Raw genomic sequence first — 24,914 nt, 5'->3', positions numbered from 1 at the left:
CGTTTAAAATGCCTATGATGTTAATCATCTCCACGTGAGCAGTTTGTTTCTCCAGTATATTGCATATCACGGTAAAAATTGACCTTTCACAGTTCTCGCCTATTGTTCGTGTTAATGCAATACCGTAAACCTTGAATAGCACCACGGGACCCAAAAGAAATGCCACTAGTGATGCTGGAAGTGCAACCAAAAAGCAAAGAAAAGTCATGACATTGCAAGAAAAGTTGAATTGCTTGATATGTACTGGAGATTGAGGTCTGCAAGCTATTGTTACCTGCCATTTCAAGATAAATGAATCTAGTCTAAGGACCATTGTAGAAGAAAAGGAAATTGATGAAGCTGTTGCTGCAGTTATACCAGCAGGCACAAAAATCCTGCACTTTTTGTGAAATACCTTTTATCTCATATTGAAAATGCAGCTTTTATGTGTGTGCAGGGTTTCTATAAGAAAGGCATACCTATATACTCTAATATGATTAGAGAAAAAGCGAAGTCATTATATGACAAAGCAGAAGGAAGGTAAAAGACCTAAAGCTGGAGAATTTAATGCTAGCAAAGGATGGTTTGATACTTTTATAAAGCGGTTTGGCTTTAAAAAAATGTCAAGATAACAGGGGAAGCAGCCTCTGCCAACCAAAAGACAGCAGACAAGTTCCCAGGTGCCATTAAGAAAATCATTGAAGAGAAAAGATATCTGCCTGAACAGGTTTTAATGCAGACAAAAGTGCTCTATTCTTCTGGGAGGGAAATGCCACAAAGGATATATATCAGTAAGGAAGAGCAGGGAGCACCAAGATTTAAGGCAGGAATGCATAGGTTAACCTATTGTTTTGTGCAAATGCAGTGGGGTTTCTGATTAACTGTCCTTATCTATAAAGCTGCTAACCCCCGAGCCTTAAAAGGAAAAGACAAACACCAGCAGCTAGCTTTTTGGTTATACAACAGGAAGGGTTGGACAACCAGAATCCTTTTGCTGGATTGGTTCCATCAATGCTTTATCCCTAAAGTCAGGAAGTACCTTGCTAATAGACTGCCTTTTAAAGTTCTTTTGCTATTGGACATTGCCCCTGGCTACCCAAAACCCCATGAGTTCAACACCAAAGATACTGAAGTGGTCTGCTTGCCCCAAACCAACGAATTCTGATTCATCCTCTACATTTGGGGGTCATAAGGACCCTTAAGCCTCATTACCACATGGTACTCTATGTTAAGGATTGTCAGTGCTACAGAAGAGAACCCCATTAGAGAGAACATCATGAAAGTCTGGAAGAATTACACCATTGAAGATGCCATCTTTGTTATACAAAAAGTAAAAGCCATCAAGCCCAAAACAATAAATTCCTGCTGGAGAATCTGCCCTGATGCTGTGCATGACTTCACAGGATTTATGACAAAGCCAATCAAGGAAATCATGACAGATTGTGGATGTGGCAAAGGTGGGTGGTGAAGGGTTTCAGGATGTGGATCTTGGAGAAATTCAAGAGCTCACAGACTGCACAACAGAAGAATTTACAGAAGACAACTTGGAGTTGAGTGTTTCTGAGCCCATGCCAGACGATGAGGAAGAAGACAGAAGCAGCAGCCAGAAAACAGTTGATATCAGACAGTCAGGCAGAAGATTTCTGATTATTCAAGACTGCTTTTGGCCTTTACTATAGGGATCCTTCTATGATACAGGCACTGAAACTAAAGCATATGGTGGAAGGAGGATTGGTACCATATAGAAACATTTTTAGAGAAATGACAAAGCAAAATAGACAAAACTACAATATACTTCTGTAAAGTTATACCAAGTGTGCCTGCCCCTCTCCTGCCTCCCCTTCCACCTCTACCACCCCTGAGATAGCAAGACCAACCCTTCCTCTTCCTCCTCCTCCTTAACCTATTCAACATGAAAAAGACAAGGATGAAGTTTTTAATTTTTAATATATTTTTATTGATTTCAGAGAGGAAGGGAGAGGGGGAGAGAGAGAGAGAAATGATGAGAGAGAATCACTGATCGGCTGCACACTCCCTACTGGGGATTAAGCCTGCAACCCAGGCATGTGCCCTGGCTGGGAATTGAATCGTGACCTGATTCATAGGTCGATGCTCAACCACTGAGCAACACTGGCCTGGCAAAGATGAAGATCTTTATGATGATCCAAGCCCACTAAATGAACACTAAATATTCACTCATCATAGAGTTATTAAATGTTTTGTTGTGTATAATGTGTCTTCGTTGAAAATCTAATAACTATGGCAACAACTGTATGAGACATTTTTGTGTCATCATCATTGCTTAAGTATTCATCATGTAGAACATCATGTGCAAGATTTGTATGGCAGTGGATAGTCTACCTTACATAGGTATAAAGTGAGTAATATTTAATATAAAATAATGTGTTCACTTTCTAACTGTTTTGTAACTTTGCTTTCAAAAAAATTACATTACCATACAGTATACCTCTCTCTAATAATTGGAGAAATTGGGTATCAGCCTATCATTACAAGTAAGTGGTTTTTCTAGAAATAAACAGTGTTTCCAGTGCTGTATTATGAATATGACTATAATACTGTTTGCCATAAAAATTTTATAACCATTCATTAGTGTATAGTCTATGCTATTGTGAAACAGTTGTATTGATTACAATAGGCTACCATAAAGCAATCATATTGCTGCTGCTTCATTATCAATGCACAAATCATCATACCTGCTCCTAGAACATCTATCCCCAAGTTTTAGGAACACTGAGAGGCAAAAATAAAAATACTAGATTTATGTATTCTTTCTGTTATTAGTCATGGAATGTGTTCCTATCATTTGGAGGTAATTGAAGCAAGACACAGAAGTGCTTATTAGATCTGTTTTGCTGCAACCAGTGAAGTTACCAGTAAGCCTCAAGGATTAGGCCAGGAGCAAAGAAACTATAGATAAACACCACCACATGGCCTTCTCCCCCTACTCCAGTGTATCATTGTAAGAGTAAAATAACATTAATAACACAAAACAAGCTATTAATTAAACATTTTTTTAAAAAACACCAGGTTAGAGCATAAAAGAGAAGGATGGTAAAGTTTAGGATTAAGATTAATTAGCTTGTAATCATTTTCTCAAAGCTTATTTACAATGATATTTTTTTAAAATATATTTTTATTGATTTTTTACAGACAGGAAGGGAGAGGGACAGAGAGTTAGAAACATCGATGAGAGAGAAACATCGATCAGCTGCCTCTTGCACACCCCCCACTGGGGATGTGCCGGCAACCAAGGTACATGCCCTTGCCCGGAATCGAACCCGGGACCCTTGAGTCTGCAGGCCGACGCTCCATCCACTGAGCCAAACCGGTCAGGGCTACAATGATATTTTAAACAGTCTATAATTCCATGTAATTACCTTTTTAATCTACTCTAACAGTTAGAGCCAAGGTGAGAAAGGCTTTTTAAAATTGAGATATAATTCACGTAGTATACAATTCACCCTTTTAAAGTACAGTTTTTTGGTTTCTAGTATTTTCAACAAGATTATGCAACCATCAGCACTATGTAATTCCAAAACATTTTCACCACCTCTACCTTCAAACCTGTATTAGCAGTTTATAAACCCCTTAGCCCCTGGCAATCACTAATCTGCTTTCTCAGGAAGGGGATGAAAAGTCACCCCCTGAAGCCACAGGTTGGTGTTGGGAAGAAGCGGCTGTGCTTTAATTGAAAAAGCATTAATTACGTCATAAGCCAAAAGTCCTAGTGGCATTCATAACAAATTTTTTTTGGTGTTTTAATTTGGAAGTAAATAATGAAGGAGGAAAATAGGTTTCTAGGCAAAACTGTAAGGAAAAAAACAGGAAAGATACCTAGCTCAGAGAGTGAACATTTAAGCTCAGTGAGAGAAAATTGGGGGGAGGGGGCATTGAAGCATTAGCCAGTGGTTCCCATTGTAATCCTTTTTCGACCGTAGTATATATTGGAAGCTTTCAGGTAAGATTTTGTTTGAGTGGAGAATTACATACCTTAAAAAGGAAAAAGAAATTTGAAAACCTCAGGTTTAAATATATAAGCCAAATGTACACATTATAAAGTGTTGTCAGAATGTCTTGAAAGAAAATCAAGGAAAAAAGCTAACTTAAGTTGTGGGAAGCAATTGAATTTAATTCCTTCTAAATTAGACAAAGGTTCAATAGAATGGAGTTGTGAGATGTTTTGGGTTTGGGGGTTTACTTGGTAATGCTATTTGGTTTATATTTTCTAGAAGTAGAAAATAAATATTGACTGAATAATGTGGTTGATCAAAAATAAATATCGAAATCTAAATGTTAAACATGAGAGAGTACTTGAAGAGTCTCTTATAAATAACTCTACGAGGCAGAACTTTAATATATGATAAAATAATAGAATATTTTAAAAATCTGAGATGATTTGTTTAAAGCCCATTGAAGGGGAAAACAGCCACAAATTAAAAATGTAATATGTCGAAAAAGCAACCAAGTGAGTTGCTCAGTTTAAAAGGAACAAAAAAGGTTAAAAAAATGTAATATGTCATTGCTATTTGATAAGCTTTTGTACCTTAATGGTAGCCAAATTGCACTCATTTATATGTATCGAAAGCTGCTTTCTTATGGCATCAATTGTTCCACTTTCCTAACTAACACTTTGACAATATATTTTCAAATGTGTCCTGATCTAGAATCACTTCCAAAAAGTATTTTTGATGATTAACATAGTCTTCTGTAAACAAACAAAAAGGATTTTATTTTTAGATCTGACACCAAGAAATATCTTTGTATGTTACCATTTGAGGATGAAATTTTGTTTTTCTCCATATTTCGACTGGATATAACTAGAGAGTTTTGGATATTTGCTTCCCTTCAAATAAGAAATAAACTATTCTTAAAATAATAGTTTCAAGTTTGAAGTGCAGCTTGTTCTTTTTTCATAAAATATTAAATAGCAAAATCAAAAATGTTCTTTCTCTTCAAGTTTGAGGAGAAACTATCTGAATTGACACCTCACATACTCTGGGTTTAAGAAGTTAGCATTATCTGAGAAGTCGCTATTTTTAGGTCCACTGTAATGTTTCTAACTTTGGCGCTCAGAGTAGTGGGTGCTTCCTTTCCCATAAGGCTCTGTATTCTCACCATGTGCAGGTCAATTTGACATAAAGCTACCTACGAGGAGCAACAGGCCCATTACAGGCCATATTTCTAACTTGAAAATTATGAGCAGGTATTGGGAGCCACAGGCTGTATTTGGGAACCAGCTGCATGTCAGTACAAGCATGGATTGTGGTCTCTGGAGGCTGGGAGAGCACAATGCTTGAGCTTAATTTCTTTGGAAGATAAGAAGAAAAAAATACCTTTCTACCTGACAAGATTGACAGCGTATTAAATCTGACTATCTTCAGAAGTGTGCTGGACAGTTGCAAAGTAAACATCCACTTTTCAAAGATGATGATCAAGGAAACATCTCTACGAAGGGACCCGGATTTAAGGGGAGAGTTAGCTTTTCTGGCAAGGGGCTGTGATTTTGTTCTCCCGTCACGTTTTAAGAAGCGGCTAAAGTCATTTCAGCAGACACAGGTTTGAAACTTGGGTGTTTCTTTTAAAATATTTTCATTACTAATAAAACCACCCAATGAACTAACTTACAAGTAATTTTACAGCTCACTTGATATTAGATCAAGGAATTAATCTGTGTGCTCTATTCAGCTATTTACAGAAAGCTATTTGTAGAGAGATTCCAACAGGTTTAAAAATAGACCTTCTGGACCTGAGTACAGTACTCACATTTTTCTCTGTAGAGAGGGAATCGGTTTTAGAGAGAATAAATACAACTTAACACATATTTTACAATTTGGTGGGGGGGTAGAATTTCTGTGTTAAAAGTCCTGTATATACTTTGAATCAATAGGCTATGTTTGAATTAGCATACATCTGTAATGAATATTTTTTTAAGTATAGATCCTGTTAATCCTTTTTTTCTTTGAAGGAAGAACTAGTTTTATATTTAGACAATTGTGTGTATGATATTTTCCCTTTTAAATGTTAACATCACTTTTATTAAAGAGTAATAAAGGGTGGCAATTAACTTCTGGGTGGTGAAAGAATGTCCCCCTCAGCAAGCTGTGAGATTGAATCATTTCTGCCCGCAATGACTACTTTGCAGAGCCCTTGCTAACTTGGTTACACTGTTATGGCCAGTGCCTCACCAAACAAGTACCTAACACTAACTACAGTACAAATCAAGGGCCATACAAATGATGGCCATCCAGAACCCAGCAACAAACCATAGTTTCATAGTTATTCTGACCCAGAGTAATTTCACATTATTTGATTGGACCATATTATTTGATTGGAAGGTGTTTTTTAATAGCTCAAAAATGATCAAATATTGGAAATGCTACAGTGGTATAATGGTATAAGGATACTATTCAGAAGAAATCCCTAAATGATACTGTGTTTATAAAGGGAAAAACTGAAATGGAGAATTGAGATACTTTTACCCAGCTAATTCTGTTTTAGTGCTGTTCCTAGATCTGAGTGAAACAATTTTATTCAAAGTGAGCAGATGCTAAACTTGCTGGTAAATCTGGCAAAATTTATATTACTGTGTTTTGTTTTATAATGTTAGTAAAAAATCAGTTTTATTAAACTACATTAAAGTTTAAATTCAATGGAAAGTAAATTGATACAACCAGAAGTTCACAATATGCATTCTTTATATTTTCCCTTTTAAATATTAACATCACTATTATTAAATGTGTATCAACCAATGAATTAATAAATAGTTGCCTATCCATAAATTGCTCTGTGTTAAGAGGTACACTTAAGGAAAGTAAATTAGACTATTATATAATCAAATATTTTCTCATTCAAATAAAAACTTTGACAGATAGCCAGGGTTTGTTCTGAATGTCACTTATTTCTATCAGAGCAAAAGTGTAGAGTCAACATTGAAGGCTTTCCTTTAAACCTTCCCCACTAGCATGTGTTCATTAGACTATTGGGTTTCATCCTCACTGGCACCAGTGGTCTTAATCCTACAGTTATAACTGCTCTGGATGTCACACATGGGAAACATTTGGGGGAAACCAAAAAATAATTTTGATGATTGTATACTTGTCTCACAAATCTTTTTTAGCATAGAATAATAGAAAGGAAATAACACTAATATAAATAACTTAGGTAAAGACCTGAAGAATTACATGCCTTATTTTAGAAGTTTAAGAACAATTTCTATTGTCATTGACTCAAGACTGTGTAATATTTGCAGATTTAGCACTAAGGCAGAGAGAAATGTTTATTTAGAATAGATTATCAGTTTGTTAAATCAAAAGTGGTTTGTAAACTTTAAATTCTTTATAAATGTGATTATTTTATTTATTATTGAATCTGCAGAACCATGCCAGGTTATGTTTAATGTTTTGAGATTCCCCACCCTTTAGCTTAGATAAGGACATACCGTACCCAGCACTGTTTTGAACCTTTTACCTGTGTAATGTCCTTGCTTTTTACTCTTGAAATTTCCTTTAATCCTCACAATATCCTAAGAAGTAAGGATTTTAATTTGTTTTATTACTGAAATTCTGAAAGATTACATAACTTTCCTGAGGTCATAGGGCTAGTAAGCCATCACTGTTTTCTGTTAAGTTTTTCATCTTTCATTGGTACCACTTCCCTCTATGCAATTTCTTCCTAGACTTCTACTTTACATGGCTGACATCCTGATAGTGTAGCAGTGGGTTGGTGTGACCAACTGGCCTTCATAGCCCCAGTAGTATTATAATATATGAGTAGACTCCACTCTTTGTATTAATATCAGGTATTAACATGAGAAATGGGTCAGGTATAACAAAAAAGGAGATTCAATCTTATTCATCATGTATTTATGTGAATGAATCTTCCTATAATACTCATGTTTTTCAAAGGTAACAAAGATTTTTGTCCTGAATCTAAATATCATGTTATAAGCCCTTATGTCAAAAGGAAATATGATAGATCTACTTACAGATAAATTATTCAGACTTTAGGAATGGCATTAGGATAATTTAAGGAAAAACACTCAAGCAATACTTTGTGTTCACAGTGAATTTAAAATCTAGTTGGTCAACAATCATGCCATCTTTTATACTTTATATGGCATCTAATACAGTGTCAGTTAGTCAAAATTAAGAGTAGAAACTTAAACTCTGAAAATCTTCATGGAATCTTTTGCTTTCTCTTCTAGGACTCTCTGAACTAAATTTAGTCTTCATTGATAAAATAAACTTCTCTAACTAAATGGATAATCTTTATCTCCCTATTACTCTCCACCCCCTTTTTATACTGTCCTTGCTATAAAGTATATAAAGTATAAATGAGTTAATAAACAGTAAAGGAAGTTTGGCTGTGATGAAATTAATGACCATGATCCTTGCCTATTAGAATGTACCAAAAATGAGAGCAATTTATATCTTGGGGAAAAAATGGCATACCTCTAGTGGCAAGTAAATTGGCCTGGTGGAAGACATTCCAAAACAAAAATGCTTTAATTTTCTTAACAAAGACTTTCTCTGCATCAGGGCTGGCAGTGATTCTACCTAGACAAATTTAAACTAGAGAAGAAAGTGAAAGGACACTCCCTCCAATAGATTTTAGATCTACATAATTAAAAATTTATTCTGCCTATTAAAGAAGAGAGAAATGCACAAAAAGACCAAGAACAGTCTTCAAAAATAATTTACTAATCCAATTCTAAAGACTAAGAATACACCTTGAGATTCTTAATATGTCAGCTGGCATTGCTCTTAAATGTCTGCCATAGCCTGGCTGGCATGGCTCAGTGTTTGAGCGTTGACCTATGAATCAGAAAGTCACAGTTCGATTCCTGGTCATGGCATATGCCCAGGTTGTGGGCTCTATCCCCAGTGTGGGGTGTGTAGGAGGCAGCCAATCAATGATTCTCTCTCATCATTGATGTGTCTATCTCTAGCCTTCTCCCTTCCTCTCTGAAATCAATAAAAAAATATTTTAAAAAGATGTCTGCCATATAATTTATGGGAAATGTAGGATTTTTAAGCATTAATTTATATAAACTCAGGTATTGACATATGGTTGATGTATTAATATATTTAGTATGGATAAGCATTCCCTAGAAACATGCTTGCCTCCCTCTAGAGTAGAGTGAGCTCTTAATCTCTGCTGTCTCTAATTGTGGCTTATGTATACCTAACCTCTTATTACTGGTGAGAACTTTCAAGAAATATATGCTGTTTATAATTTATGTGTCTCATACTCAGATTTTCCTTCCAGATTCAAAATAAACCAGAAAAGAAGCCTGGAACCCCATTGCCACCTCCAGCCACCTTTCCAAGTACTCCCCAGCCTCTCTCTCCTGTTCCTCATGTGAATAAGGTTGTGAACGCACCATTGTCCATAAACATTCCACAGTTCTACTTTCCTGAAGGACTCCCAGATGCCTGCAGTAACCATGAACAGATTCTAAGCAGGATTGAAGATGCTTTCATGGATATTGAAGATCAGAAAGCAGATATTTATGAAATGGGAAAAATTGCCAAGGTAATACAACTACTAAATGATGTATATTTGCCCTTTCCCTAGCAGTCCCAATCTCCCTCTCTTCACTGCCTCTTTGCTCTCTGCTTTTAAGCATGCATAGGGCTTTTCTTCCCATGTTGAAAAAATGTGTTTGATCCTGATATATCTTTAGCTATGGTCCTATTACATGGAACTGTTAAGTTTGAAGAAAACCTTAGTGGACTTCTAGTCCAGCTTCTCATTTAATATAGGAATTGCATCCATGATATCACTGACATACAAATTCATTCTCTGTTTGAATGCTTTCAGTGACAGGAAACTCACTATTTTACCAAGCAACCTATTTCATCATTAAATATTGCCTTACTTGTTAGACATATGTCTCTTGTGTTGAATACAAATCTTATTTTTTGTTCTCACCCAATAATCATAACTCTTTGTCCTAAAGCTAGACCAGGAGCAACTAGGCCAGCTCAACACTGTAATTCTACTCAGAAATAAATGGCTTTTTCCTAAAAAGCAAGTCTTTGATACTTTCCAGTATATCCAACTGCTTTTAAGATCTTAGCTCCTAATGCCAGGACTACTATAAAATCTTTAGTAACTGGATTCTATGCCTCTATCCTTCTCCTAGAACAGTTACTACTGAGCATGACCATCACATTATATTTGATCATGCCATTTCCCAGCTCAGCAATATTCAGGGATTCCTACCACTCATAGCAGTGCTTTCTTTTGGTTGGGTTTTATTTTTATTACGCACATATGTTGGAGAGTCAGATCATGCCTGGGAATTTAGCAGTGATTTCAGGCTGTGCTTCAAGAGACAGAGGGGTTTGGTAGGCTAAGAGCTGCATGTGGACAAGTAGGAGACCAAGTGGGAGCTCCCAAGACCCCATGCACACTTACACTGGGAATGATTTCCCCTGCTTTTAGGAATAATATTTAAAAGTTTGAAAACTGATATTGAGGATAAAACCCAAACTACTGTTGTGTGTGTGAGTCTGACCCACTTGCCCTCCCAAGGCACATCTCTGCATTTGGGCTCTCAGTTCTCCCCTCCAAAATGGGTTTCCACTCCTGCCAACCCCCATGTCACCTATCCTAGCTTCCAGTATGTCTTTGGAGAAGTCCCTAAATCCCCACTCCTGCCGTGCCCTGTTTTCTCCCCTACCTCTAACTTTAGAACATTTGTTACTGCTGTTAAATACTTTGCAAATAGAGTGATTTTAAGATAAATGAAAAGGAATTGTTTCATTCCCCCTTTCTTCACTCCTAATCTTAGAAGTTATTTGTTGATCCCTTAGCTGTTTCTAATGAAAAACAGACTCATTCTAGAAATAAGAGCTCACCTGTTTTCACTCTCTTTTACATATGAGGAAACTGAAGTCCCGCAGTACTTACCTAAAGTCACAGAATTAATTGGTGCATGTCAGGAGACAAGTCCTCTAACTCCTAGCACTGTGCTATTTCTGCCATATGTTATCTGACCTGAACATAGGCTAACATACCATTAGCTAACTTCCAGTTATAGCCACCCTAATAAATTATAACTTCTTTTAGGGCATTGGCATTTTCTTCCCTGAAACTTTGAGAAATAGCTGTTGTAGGAACCAAAATGGTGAATTATCTAAATGGGCTAGAAATATGAATCTAAACCCAAAAGGTAGAATTTGGCAAGGATGAATGAAGGCTGCATCTGGAGATAACATGTTAACCAAATAAATGCCAAACAGTATTTCTAACATGGCAACAGTGTGTGAGAGAGACAGGAGTTTTTCCTGGATTGCTTCAGACAGGCAAACCAGAAGAGACTGTGTAGATTAAGGGATATAGTTGTTCCTTGGTGCTGTGCTGGGCTCACCACACCTGGAGAGAGAGCCAGTCCAGGTGATTAGCGCCTCACTGTCAGAGACCTGTTCCCTACTCTGTCTTGAATTCAGGTCTTCTGGGTTGACCTTCCTCCTCTGAATATTCCCAACCCCTGACTGAGGAGCCTGTTTTGGCCTTTCTGCCCCTACTCAACGGTTCAGTGGCCCTCTAGCACTCAACAGATTCAGAGGAGAGAGCAGAAAGCCTAAGTTGGTCAAGGGAGGTACAGGAAAGAGTATAATCAAGTCAAGGATAGGTCTGTGCATGCTGGGGAGTCAGAAGAAGGACTTTGCTATTTATAGGCAATGAGGATCAATCTGTCTGTCAGGAAAACTGCCAGTGTTAAAGCTGACAGCATAGAAAAGTTTAAAAAGCTAGAAAACTATTTTGTTTAGTAAACAATCATTTACATAACAATTTGCTCTTTATACATAATCATCATGTGGCACAGTAGCCAATATACATACATGGCTGATTAACTTGTCTGAATTGTACTTGATTGTAGCCCTAAATTCCACATATAGGTGCCAAGCATTGGTGTTCATTGCTCTTAGACCTTAATTGTCGGTTGAGGTAGCAAGGTAAATTGCTCATACCTTTAAAAAGTTAAAAATAACATTGCACATAAAAGTGAGAGTGTGTGTATATAATGACCTCAGGAAATCTCAAAAGTGCATTGGTTTGCATTGTTTTGTTTTGGATTATTGTATCAGCTCATGTTATTGGATTTTGTCTATTTTAAAAATTCACTTAATCGTGTCTTCCAGTTAACTAATCCCCATAAAACCAGCTTTTACTTGGCTGTGGCTGTCCTCTTAGCACTCACTAAGCCATTCTTATTTTCAGCCATTCTTTACTGTGCTGACTGCTCTTCTCTGCCACTAGGCAGGAACTATGCACCTGCATACCTTGCACTCTTTATGCTTGTGTTCTCACAAGATGTGGTCATGTGAAAAGGAGAAGAAAGACAACCTTTAAGGGAGATTGAGGGGAGAGATGGTTGGAGCAATAAATGAACATTTTTATGGATTCTTGTAGTTTATAAAGTTATTTGGAAGACCAGCTTGAATTGCAATATACTTTTAATGACATTTAAGTATAGCTTTAGAGGCTGTGGTCTGTTTTTTTAAGTGCAAAGAAATCTCTGTGTTCATAAAGTCTGCATCTGTTGGTGAAGTTTAGCTTATTCACCTTGAACCTCAAATAGTGCTGGAGAGATTAATGCCCATTCTGATTCAATGCTCAGTGTGTAGTGTATACTTTTTTCCACAGCTTTAAGTGATGATGGAGAAGTAATGAGAGAATGAATCTAAGAGGGGCAAAGGCAGTGCGGGAACAGAAACTGAGGGCCAGTAGGAAAAGCATTTGTCAGAGACTGAGCCTCTAGCTGGAAGTTGGGGGGAAAGAATGAAACTGTTTTCTGAACCATACAAAGCCCTCCAGCTCCTCTTCTGGCTGTTGTAACATCATCTTTTTTTTCTCTTTAAATATGTTTTTATAGATTTCAGAGAGGAAGGGATAGGGAGAGAGAGAGAGAGAAACATCAGTGACAAGAAAGGGGCAGTGAATGTGCTGCCTCCTGACTGCCCCCTACTGGGAATTGAGCCCATAACCCAGGCATGTGCCCTGACTGGAAATCAAACCTCAACCTCCTGGTTCATGGGTCAACACTCAACTACTGAGCCACACCAGCTGGGCTGATGTAGCATCATCTTCTTGACTCATCATACCTTTGGCCTGTAAAGTACCCTCTGTACCTTTAGTTCTTCATCTGAAGAATGGGATAAAAATACCTGCCCTCACCCTAGCCGGTTTGGCTCAATTGATGGAGTCCGATTCCAGTCAAGGGCACATACCTGGGTTGCAGGCTCAATCCCTGGCCCTGATCAGGCGCGTGTGGGAGGCAACCAATCGATGTGTCTCTCTTACATCAATGTTACTCTGTCTTTACCCCTCCCTTCCACTCTCTCTAAAAATTAATGGAAAATATCCTCAGGTGATTAAAAAACAAACAAACAAACAAAAAAAACACTGCCCTCTTCAACATGGGGACCAAACGAAGCAACAAGAGGAGACATTTTAAAATGTTAAAGAACATAGCAAATACTGGTTATTATATTTTCCTGTGTGTGTTTAGACAACCTTGCTTTCAGCTCTTTATGTTGTTAGGCCATTCTTAGATCAAATTATAGGTGTTATGTTTCCTTTGTTCCAATGACTTTGATTGCCACATTGACTCTCGCCTGCTCCTATAAACCTAAGTTTCCTAAACCCATTTTCTGTATCTCCCTGTACACCCCCACTTGTCATCCATCCTCTTCCTTTGTAAAAAGTCTTGACCCTGGCTTGTTCTCTCCTCTGTTATAAAAGGCTGTATTCTGTTGCCCTCATATGAATATCATTTACTTTTTTAGATTCTTATTAATCTCCTCATTACCTTTATCTTAATTCTTTGTTTTTAAGCAGACACAGGCCAACCATACTTCTTTTTTTAATAGCCAAGGTACAATGTCTATAGTCCTTGCCATTCACTGCCCCTTCCCATTTTTTTCCTTTGGCATTTTCTCCAGGGGTCTGATACCCTAACACTTGTTTGCTCAGGGTACCCCACTATGAGAAAAATAGGTCAACCCTTTTCAATCTACTTTAAAACATCCATTCTCTACCTTCTCTCTTAGGATTTTGCCTTTGGGTCATAATAAATGTTTGTTAATCTCGGTGGCTTATTACTCCTTACAACAGGGGTGGGCAAACTTTTTGACTCGAGGGCCACAATGGGTTCTTAAACTGGACCGGAGGGCCGGAACAAAAGCATGGATGGAGTGTTTGTGTGAACTAATATAAATTCAAAGTAAACATCATTACATAAAAGGGTAAGGTCTTTTTTTTTTTAGTTTTATTCATTTCAAACGGGCCGGATCCGGCTGCCTTACAAGCTGACATATATGTATTTTAATAGGAGTCCAAGGGAATAAATGTTGTAAATAGCCACATGGGAGCTGATAAGCACACAGCCTTTGAAAGTGTTCAGCTTGGGCTGGTGACCACTTCTCAAGGCTGAGCTAAAAGATGCCTAGTCCCTTCCAATTCTGAAAAATCCATGAATGACTGACTAATGGTGGGAGTTTCAAGAACTTTGGCAAGTCAGTTCCAATCTCTCTGTGTCCTTGCTGTTTGTGGCTCTGCAGCTCCACCTTCCTAATACAGGCTATTCTTTCAGCTTCCCCAGCAGTTGCCAATTGCCTGTCACATCTGAGAGCATTTTCTTGGCAAACCACCATTTTGCATGAAAGGATTCGGATTGGGGAAAGTGGATTTGACAGTTTACAACCCAAAATATATTAATTGTGAGCTTTGGACCTTGGCAATCATAACTTATACAATAAACAATCTGTTTGGTTGCTAAGCAACACTTTTCCCTCATTCTTGACCTCAGTGGAGGTATTTGAACTCTGGACTTATGAAATCTTAAATTCCCTCCTGCTTGCAGAACATGCTTTAGTGGCCTTGGCAGGAGGAGCATCTTATTTCTATACTTACCTCCCTTGTTTGCATCTCACCTTCCATATCCTCCTCTCTGACATGAACCCAGCAAGCATGGGCTTTCTCAGCATAACTAATCGCAGGCTGGGACTAGTCTTCAGTCTTCTGTAGAGCTCCCCCTTGTGCTAAGGCCTCACAATAGGCACAACTTCACCTAATGTGGATTCACATCTTGTCAACCTCCAATGGAGAAACTCAATGATGAAGGCTCAACAGATCCTACGTCTAAAATGAATAATAAGAATTTCTTTAATAGCAAGATGTGTCTCTTTGAAGAGTTCCAGGTTTGGGAATATGTTTTACATGTGTATACAAAATTGGTAACATTTAGAGATTTAATTGAAAGAAAGAGCTTTTTATTGAGGAAGAAAATATTATCTTTTTAGGGTATTGTAATTGCTTTGTATTCATTCCCAGTTCTTAAGGCTTTTATGATATGTGGTAGCTTTTATAATTTGTGGTAGCTTCTAATACATAAATAAACTGTAGCATTTTGATTTTTAACTTTTATCTTTTACCTGAATTGTAACCATTCAAAGATTTATAGCTACTTTCTTGAGCAGTCAAGGCTTTTCTGGTTGTTCTTGAACCTGGGGCCTAACATATGCAAAGGAGAGAGTGGGAGACAGAAGTGGAGTGTATTAACACCAAATGACCAAGTAATAAAGGTGATTGTAGTTTTCTGCCATAGGAAGGAAGGGCATGCACAACCATGACATTTAATCGTTTCTTTTTCTTTCTAGAAGGTAGAAAATATATGATGTAAGAGTGGTAGGAAGGGGAAAGACTGATTACTTTAATGTCAGGATAGGAGAAAGAAGCATCACTATAAATGAACTTAGAGAAAATGTGTCAATGAATTTCCATTTTCTTCATTAAACATCCCTCTATTTTGTTTCCCCTGTCTCTTCCTGAGAAATGTGCCTCTGTCTCAGTTTTGCTCCCCCAAGGTCCCTTTTGTCCACGGTGGCTTGAAGAGTAAAAGCCACAAAAGCCCTTTCTTTGGCCATGTTATCTCTTCCCTGCCCCTTGGCTTACACTGTATTTATGTTTTATTTGCAGGTCTGTGGCTGTCCTCTCTATTGGAAAGCTCCCATGTTCAGGGCTGCAGGGGGAGAGAAGACAGGATTTGTGTCAGCACAGTCATTTATTGCCTTGTGGAGAAAGTAAGTATGTGAGCAGTTTCTCTGAGGCTAGGCTAAGAATTGTCTGGTCCTCATGACATGCTTTATAAAGCACACTTATTTTATTCATTTATTAATTTTCCTTTACCCTTTATTTCCACAAGTAAAATTCAATGATTCACAGCCATTTATACCCACACACAAATCCTTTTCATAAGCGTTTATCTTATATGTCTCTAAGCAGTAAATTAGATCTTCAGAAATACCTCTAAAATAACCATTTGATAGTTTCAGTTTTACTTGTTAAATTTGAGTCTTAGGATTTGACTCTTGTCATAGTGATGTAAGAGCAAACCACATGTATCACAAGCAAATACAGCTTCCATTCTCATATGATCCAATTTAGAATTGTGTCCAGTTGATTCATTAAAAATAACTGAATTGTAAAAAATGTTTATTGTTACTTTTTGAAAGCTCCAGTTAAGGAACAAACAAATAGTACATATATCAAGACTCTCCTAGATTTTAACATCTTGACAAGTTTTCTTGAATTCAGACCCAACTTTCTTCTTTTTTTTTCCTCCCTGCTTTCTTCTTTAGAAGTTATTTCTTGATATATTTTATATAAGAGCATGTCACAGCTGGCTCCTTCTACCTCTTTTAACTGATCAGCTTTCTTTATGTTCTTTTCACCTTTTCTGGTCTAGATACCCTTCCTGGTAAACTGTTGGGAAATGCTATTCACCTATTATCATCATCATCATTTAATAATTCACATATAGCCCTGGCCGGTTTGACTCATGGGTTGGAGCATCAGCATGTGGACTGAAGGGTCGCGGGTTCAATTCCCAGTCAAGGGCACCTACCTCAGTTGCAGGCTTGATCCCTGTCCCTGATCAGGGCACATGCAGGAGGCAAACAATCGATGTGTTTCTCTCACATCAATGTTTCTCTCTTTCTATCTCTCCCTCTCTCTCTCTCTCCCTCTCCTCCCTCCTTTCCACTCTCTCTAAAAGAGTCAATAGAGCTGGTTTGGCTATAGCATCAGCCTGCGTATTGAAGGGTCCCAGGTTCGATTCTGGTCAGGGGCACATGCCCAGGTTGCAGGCTCAAAACCCAGCGTGGGGGCATGCAGGAGGCAGCCAATCAATGATTCTCTCTCTCCCTCTCCCTTCCTCTCTGAAATCAATAAGAATATATATATTTTTAAAGTCAATGGAAACTATATCCTTGGGTGAGGATTAAAAAAAAAGCCGCCAACTCAAGGTCATGGAAGGAACTGACAGCTGAATTTAAAAAGTAAAAAATAAAATTCACATATACAGTAATAGCAGCATAATTCAGCTTACAGATACTTTCTAATCCCTTCGTGACACCTAAAAGCCCTTAGTAGTATAATGTTTAAGAACATATTAGGTGATTAATAAATGTATTCTTATTTTTTAAAATCTAGCAGCAAGTTGAGTTGACCAAATTCTTTGTGCATTGCTGAAGTAATCAGGGGATATAAGACTACTGGTTCATGAACTTTTGAAGGACCACACCAAAGCTAAAAGTTACAAATGATTCATGTTTTCCAGGTGGATTTTAGTCATCTTATTACAGGGAGTAGTTCTAAATTGTTCAGATACCAAGGACTGAAAGGGCCCTAGGAGAATCATTCCTCATACACCATCAGGATGACACTCCAAAGTCAGAGTCATTATCACCATTTCACCTCTCCTATAGCAAACGGAAAACTGCTGGGTAAATCTACAACTGTCTTCTTTTTTAATGTGTGGATAAGCAGTCCTAAAAGGGAATTACTTTGAGGCTAGAAATACCAAAAACAAAATACTAATTAGCCAGGAGTAAATCAGCAAAGGAATTATTCTTTGCCCTTAGAGTATTTCCAGCAGAACCTGGGGAAAGAAAATAGAGCCTAGGGTCTGAACAGTAGGGAGGTTGGCTTGGATTCCCTCCCTCTTCCCCACCATTAAAACTAGGACTTCAGCCCTGACCAGTTTCACTCAGCAAGTAGAGTGTTGGCCCGAGAATCAAGGGGTCACAGGTTCGATTCCCAGTCAAAGGCATGTACCTGGGTTACAGTTTCCCCACCCCTGTCAGGGTTCATGTGGGAAGCAACCCATCGATGTGTCTCTCTCACATCACTGTTTCTCCCCCTCCCCCCTTCTCTCCTCCCACTCTCTAACAAAATCAGTGGAAAAAATACACACACACAAAAAGGCCAGGACTTCAGCTGGTTGCTCTGATTGTCTATTAATCACTATTATTGTTATTTTAAATCAGCATACAGTATAACAGGAGAATTCAGGAACTTGAAATGTGTAGGTGTTCTAGCTTTCATTCAGCTAAATACTTTCATCCTGGTAGGGACCAGGCCTGAAAAGACCTCAGCTGGAGTGTTACTCAAGGGTAGAAGAAATAGGGATATTGCATAGAGATAATTTGTCAGAAGTATCTTCAGCCAATGAGTTCAGCATTGTTAACAAAAACCATCTAGCAATCTGGGAAAGCAACAAGAAGTGAATTATGATTGTTTAAGAGAAAATTTTGAGAAAGCTGGGAAATTGAAAAAAAGATATAGTCTATTCTGTAAAAGATTAGAGCCAGAGAGAACTATAACTACTTATATTCTGTTATTTTGAATATTCTCGGACCCTATGTTTGTGAGCCTGAGGCTGACTGTAGCAAAGGAAAACTAGTATCCAGCTTGATTTACCTACAGTTAGCTGCATAATATTGAGGAAAGTAATGGCCAGTGTTTTTGTCTTAAGACTATGTCACTGAGATAGGATGGATATTTATGTTGGTAGATAGAGCAGCAGCAGCCACAACCGATGTATTCCTTTATTGCGATGAATCATTTTAATTGTATCTCTAGGGAAAAGAGAAGGCAAAAGGGGAGAAAAGACATGAAGCACAAATCTTTATTTTAGGAACTGGAAGAAACTACTTATCCTATATAATAAAAGCCTAATATGCAAATCAACCAAACCCCCGGAACGACTGTAGTAAAGCTTTATCTCCTGGCCAGATATAAAATGGTTAGAGTGCCCTCTAGTGGGAACTCCTCTCTGAGCTCTTAAAGCCTTTTAAACGCCTGGTACTTTAAGGGAGACCCTAAGTATGTTATTTTGGGAGATTAAGCAATTTAGCGTGATAGTTTGAGTTACCACACTGACCTTGAAAAAGACGTGTTTATTTTTGTAATTTTTTGCAAATTGTACCCTTTCTACAAAGTATCTTGGACCAAACTGTAGTATTTTAAACTTTCAAGTACAAAAAATAACTGGCAAATAATGATACAGAATCAAAGCATAGTGACATACACATATGTGTGCTGACTTCCAATAAAAGTCAAATACAAAAGTAACAGCATAACAGGAAATAATTTCCCTCTTGTCCCAATGCTTCTAGGGTGGACGGTTACTAGCCCCTTCCAGGTGGTTTGTGGGTAGACATCTAATGGGCTCTTGTTCCCATGCCTCTGCCCTCCTTTCTTTCCCTGCTCTACTGCCCATTTCATTTTTCTCCTCTGACATGTTTTTCTTATAATAAGGACATTTTTAGGGGGAAGACATTGCTTTACAATTTTGTTGTTTGAGTTCCTAGATTTACCAGCTTTATGGCATAGATCCTCTCAAATGGAGTTAGTAATATTGTTCATATTTTTATACTTTACTTCTCTCCTTTTTATGACAACATGTCATTTGTCCATTAATAAAACAATATTTTATCTTTTTTTAAATAAATTTTATTGATTTTTTTACAGAGAGGAAGGGAGAGGGATAGAGAGTTAGAAACATTGATGAGAGAGAAACATCGGTCAGCTGCCTCCTGCACACACCCCACATGCCCTTGACCAGAATCGAACCTGGGACCCTTGAGTCCATAGGCAGACACTCTATCCACTGAGCCAAACCGGTTAGGGCAATATTTTATCTTAAGAGTTCTAGAAAATACCAGTTTAGAATTGCTGTGTTTACCTTCTTTCTCCAGCTTTCACGACTTTTTAAAAAACTTATCTTTATTGTTGAAACTATTACAGATGTCTGCTTTTCTTCCCCATTGACCCCCTCCAACCCACACCCGTTCTCCCCAACCCTCCCTCCCCCCGCCCCAGGCCTTCACTACATGCTTTCACAACTTTTATCATCTCTTTTCTCCTGCCATATAGAGTTCACCAGCCACTAGCATTGGCTGTAATTCACCTTTTCTTTGTATTTTATCTTTGTTTCTAATAGCAAAAGACCATACTTGACTTGGCTTTTCCCTTTCAGAGTATCTCTCATGTGTCATATCTGTACGGGTTTATTTAGTAGTGCTGTTCTTTCTTTAAAACATACTCCTTTCCAAAGACCTCACTGCCTTTTTGCTGTGATCATCCCACCCATTTTTTAATGCTAAGAGGTGGTTCCTATCACCACCTATTGCGCTAGTCTTTTTCTGAAAGTATATTTATTAACTTTGGGGGCTTTGAACATGCTGAAGAATGATAAGGAGGATAAATATAAATATCATACTATAGCTTTAATAATAACAAATGAAGTTAGTTATGTATATATCTGCTAGTCAGATCACAAACATTTTTGAGAGTCTTCTGTGTGAACATTGCTGTGCTAGGTGCTAAAGGAAAAAAGAGCTATAAATTTGCCTGCCCTTTAGGTGCCAGAGAGATAAAAGAAAGCTAACAGTACCGTGGTATAGATAATACCTGTAAATTAAATAGTACAAAGATCACTAAGGAATTTAGTTGTCAGAGAACGCTTTTTGGAAGAGGGAGGTGGGTTATTAGCTGGACCTTAAAGAATGTCCAGCATTCAGATAACAGAGTTGGAAGGGGTGGTATTCTAGGAGAGGGAAACAGGATGAGAAATGGCACAGAGGCAAGAATGCCCATGAAGCACTCAGAGAATAGTGGGTCAGGCCCTCAGTCTGGAGTCTTAAGTTTCATTTAGCAAAGTAGTAAGATAGGTAGATAGGCAGGCTGCAGCCTAATTACAAAGGGCCTTAAATATCCAACTTAGGCATTTAAACTTACTCTTCTAAGTGGTAGATAGCTACTGAACATTTTTGAAAAGGGGAATTATATAATCAAAGGATGCTTTAGAATGAAGAATTGTCTATATAAGATTGGGTGAACAGTGAAGCCTTTTATGACCCTCGTACTTTCTAGCAGTCTCAGCATGAAATAATGAAAATTGTACTTGAGGGTGCAATGGAAATAGAAAAGAAGGAATAGTTGCCTAAAACCATGGTCGGCAAACTGCGGCTCGCTAGCCACATGCGGCTCTTTGGCTCCTTGAGTGTGGCTCTTCCTAAGCTTTAGGAGTACCCTAATTAAGTTAATAACAATGTACCTACCTATATATTTTAAGTTTAAAAAATTTGGCTCTCAAAAGAAATTTCAATCGTTGTACTGTTGATATTTGGCTCTGTTGACTAATGAGTTTGCTGACCACTGGCCTAAAACATTTTGAGGAAATATTCCTCAGGTCTCCAGTATTCCCATCCTGTATTCCAAGCACCTCATGGTCCAAGCTAGAAACCTGGGAGCCGTCATGGATTTCTCCCTTTTACTCCCTCCCCCATGCTCCGCATACACCCCTAACAATTACTACATTCTTTCATTTCAACCACATTTGCCCCTTTCCATCTCCCACCCCAGTATCCGTGCTCAGACCCTTGGTTAAATATTTGCTTGATATTTCTAAAAAATATATCTGGTCATGTCACTGTCCAAGTTAAAATTCTGTGAAATTGGCTAAAGTGCAGGCATCTTGATCTAACATAAAAGGGGCCTCCAGCATCCGATCCTACATGCTTGTGTCCCCATCTCTTACCACTCCAGCACTTGTAGTTGCCCACATATTCCGTGCACTCTCACACCAGGCATCTACATGTGACCCTCGTGACCCACAGCAACCTTTCCTATTTCCCCTTTTTAGGGACTCTCACTGGCCCTCTGCGTCCTTCTATGACACCCTGTGCTTATTACTTCTGTCATGGCTGTCACACGGGAGTGTAACCTTATTTGTGTAGCTCTCTCCCTACATTATAAGCTTTTCACGGGGTACAAAACTGCATCTTATTTTCTTAGTATCCCAAGTATCCTCAAGGCCAGACAAGTACCTGACACACAATTAGCATTCAATAAATAATTAAGAAAACAAGAAAATTTGGTGACTAATTGGCTATAGAGAATAAGGATGAGAAATAAGTCTAAAATAATTTCAAGCCCAAATGACTCAGGATGGTACCACCGTTAACAAAAATAAACATCCATGAAAAGGACTTGCTTTAGGAGGAAGGTTTTAAATTTTGTTTTTGATATTTTGACTTTGTTGTCAGAGCATAGAATCCAAATGGAAATGTCCAGCAATTAGTTGGATGTGAGGCATTCTTGGACCTCAAAGCCTTAATAATAGTGTCTGTCTGTCTGTCTGTCTGTCTCTCTGACCCCCCCCCCCCCCCCCCCCCCCGTCTCTCTCTGTCTTAAGCCTGATCCTTCAAAGTGTAATTTCAAAAGCCACCTATCAGGTTGGCCCTGAATATGTCTGCTAGTCTGGGCAAACAGAGGTTTCTGTCTCATGTGGTTCACAATGGCCCTTCCTGACTGATGGGTAGCACTGGAGTTCTGGTTCCAGGTGTTCTGTGCTAAACCTGAATGAATATTCTCCTGCAGTGTATTGTTATCTGCATTAGTGCAGTTGACTCTGTATGTGCTAAACCTGAATGAATATTCTCCTGCAGTGTATTATCTGCATTAGTGCAGTTGACTCTGTGGTCTCAGCCCAGAAGCATTCTACAAAAATAATATACCATCTTGTTGAGCTTTTATTTAGATGTTCCTTTGACAAAATCAAAAGCATGGAATTTTCCCTTTATTTAATCATTGAAAGGAAAGCACTTGATTCTTGATCTAAATGGCTTCCAGATCAGACTGAAATTACCAGCTGTTGTTGTAGTCATTGTTCATCATAGCCGATCTTCGTAAGCAGTTGTTTCTTTTATAGGTTGCTGAATAATCATCATGATGATGCCTCTAAGTTTATCTGTCTTCTCGCAAAGCCCAGCTGCAGCTCTCTAGAACAGGAGGATTTTATCCCTTTACTTCAGGTAATTTTCAATTCCTTTTTTAAATGTGTTTTATTCTTAGAGTTTCAGAGGTTTTTTAAAATTTTCCAACTGTAATATATGTCAATTGAGGTATACAAATCTAGAGGTCATATTTCTAGGAGAATTGTTTTAGTAGCAAAATCCTTTTGTTAAATGAAAATTAACACAGAACCCATAGTATAAAACAGATAAAACAGAGCTACTCCCACTGAAGCAGAAGAGAGGAGCCACTCAGCTTTCCTTTGCCCACCCACAGTCACTGAAGCACCTTCTATAACCAGGATCTGTTTTTACTATAGCATTCTTCATAACCTGATATATTGCTTGTTAATATTCTTAATTTTATGTCTAAATATTTGGTTTAATAAGAGGTGGTTCCTATCAACACCTATTGCACTAGTCTTTTTCTGAAAGAGAGATATAGTTACTGTATCTATAGGAACAGTATTATTCTGTTGCTCATTCTTAGTTCCTCACTATAAATTCCTTGAAGCTAGGTCTGCCTTTCATTTCTGGTTTTTTTTTTGGTGCCGATAAATCCTGTTGACTATTAGTGGGGATACCTTAAAGAAGGACAGAAAAATATATTAACGTAGTATTACACACAAAAACATGTACACATAGATCACAAATGCACCAATCAATGAGTTTTCATAACATGAGCACATCTGTATAGCTAGCACCCATTATCAAGAAACAAAACCAGTGCCCTCACTGCCACCCTAAGGTAACCACTATCCTGACTTCTAACACCATATGAAATAGATTTTTAATTATAATAACAATTTCCCATGTTCAGAATATGAAGTTTGGTTATGATTTATATTCAGGGTCTTTGAGCTTGCTTTAATTTTCATGAGGGTCTGGTTATCCTTAAACTCATCTACTACATGTTTTTGTTCCTTTGAAAAGGAGGAGGATTCTTAATTGTTTTTTACATTTAACCAAGACCATTATACATAACTAGTGGCCCAGCGCACAAAATTCGTGCACTTGCGGGGGAGGGAGGGTCCCTCAGCCTGGCCTGCACCTTCTTGAAGTCTCAGACCTCCTCGGGGGATGTCCGCCTGCTGGCTTAGGCCTGTTCCCCGCGGGGATCGGGCCTAAGCCGGCAGTCGGACAGCCCTATCACAGTCTGGGACCCCTCGGGAGATAACAACTTGCTGGCTTAGGCCTGTTCCCCGTGAGGATCGGGCCTAAGCCGGCAGTCGGACAGCCCTATCGCAGTCTGGGACCCCTCACTCCTTACTGCCCACCTGCTCGCTGCTCCTTACCGCTCAGCTCACTGCCACGGAGGCGTGAGAGGCTCCCGCCACCCCCACTACACTCGCCAGCCGTGAGCCCGTCTTCTGGCTGAGCAGCGCTTCCCCTGTGGGAACGCACTGACCACCAGGGTGCAGCTCCTGTGGTGAGCATCTGCCCCCTGGTGGTCAGTGCGCATCATAGCAACCAGTCGTTCTGGTCGTTCCGTCATAACAGTCACTTACGCTTTTATTATATAGACTAGAGGCCCGGTGCACAAAAATTTGTGCACTGGGGGGGAAGGGGGGGTCCCTCAGCCCGGCCTGTGCCCTCTCGCAGTCTGGGACCCCTCGGGAGATAACAACTTGCTGGCTTAGGCCTGCTCCTGGGTGGCAGAGGGCAGGCCCAATCCCTAGGTGCAGCCCCTGGTCGGGCTCAGAGCAGGGCTGATTGGGGAGTTGGGGTGCCGCCCCCTGTCATGCACAGAGCAGGGCGGAT

At 38.7% G+C, this 24,914-nt stretch overlaps 1 protein-coding gene across 1 annotated transcript in view; it reads left to right on the top strand.

The window, feature by feature from the left end:
• Positions 1-24,914, top strand: part of PPP2R3A (protein phosphatase 2, regulatory subunit B'', alpha) — a 118,757-nt gene that overhangs the window by 19,350 nt on the left and 74,493 nt on the right. The window contains exons 3-5 of the mRNA XM_005863541.2: positions 9,268-9,534; positions 15,991-16,094; positions 23,072-23,174. Of these exons, the coding sequence (XP_005863603.1) occupies positions 9,268-9,534; positions 15,991-16,094; positions 23,072-23,174 (474 nt within the window). The remainder of the gene's footprint in view (positions 1-9,267; positions 9,535-15,990; positions 16,095-23,071; positions 23,175-24,914) is intronic.

The sequence above is a fragment of the Myotis brandtii genome, unplaced genomic scaffold, assembly GCF_000412655.1.
Source record: "Myotis brandtii unplaced genomic scaffold, ASM41265v1 scaffold18, whole genome shotgun sequence".
NCBI lineage: Eukaryota > Metazoa > Chordata > Mammalia > Chiroptera > Vespertilionidae > Myotis > Myotis brandtii.
Note: the sequence above shows the minus strand (reverse complement) of the source record. Positions and strands in the feature narration are given on the sequence as shown.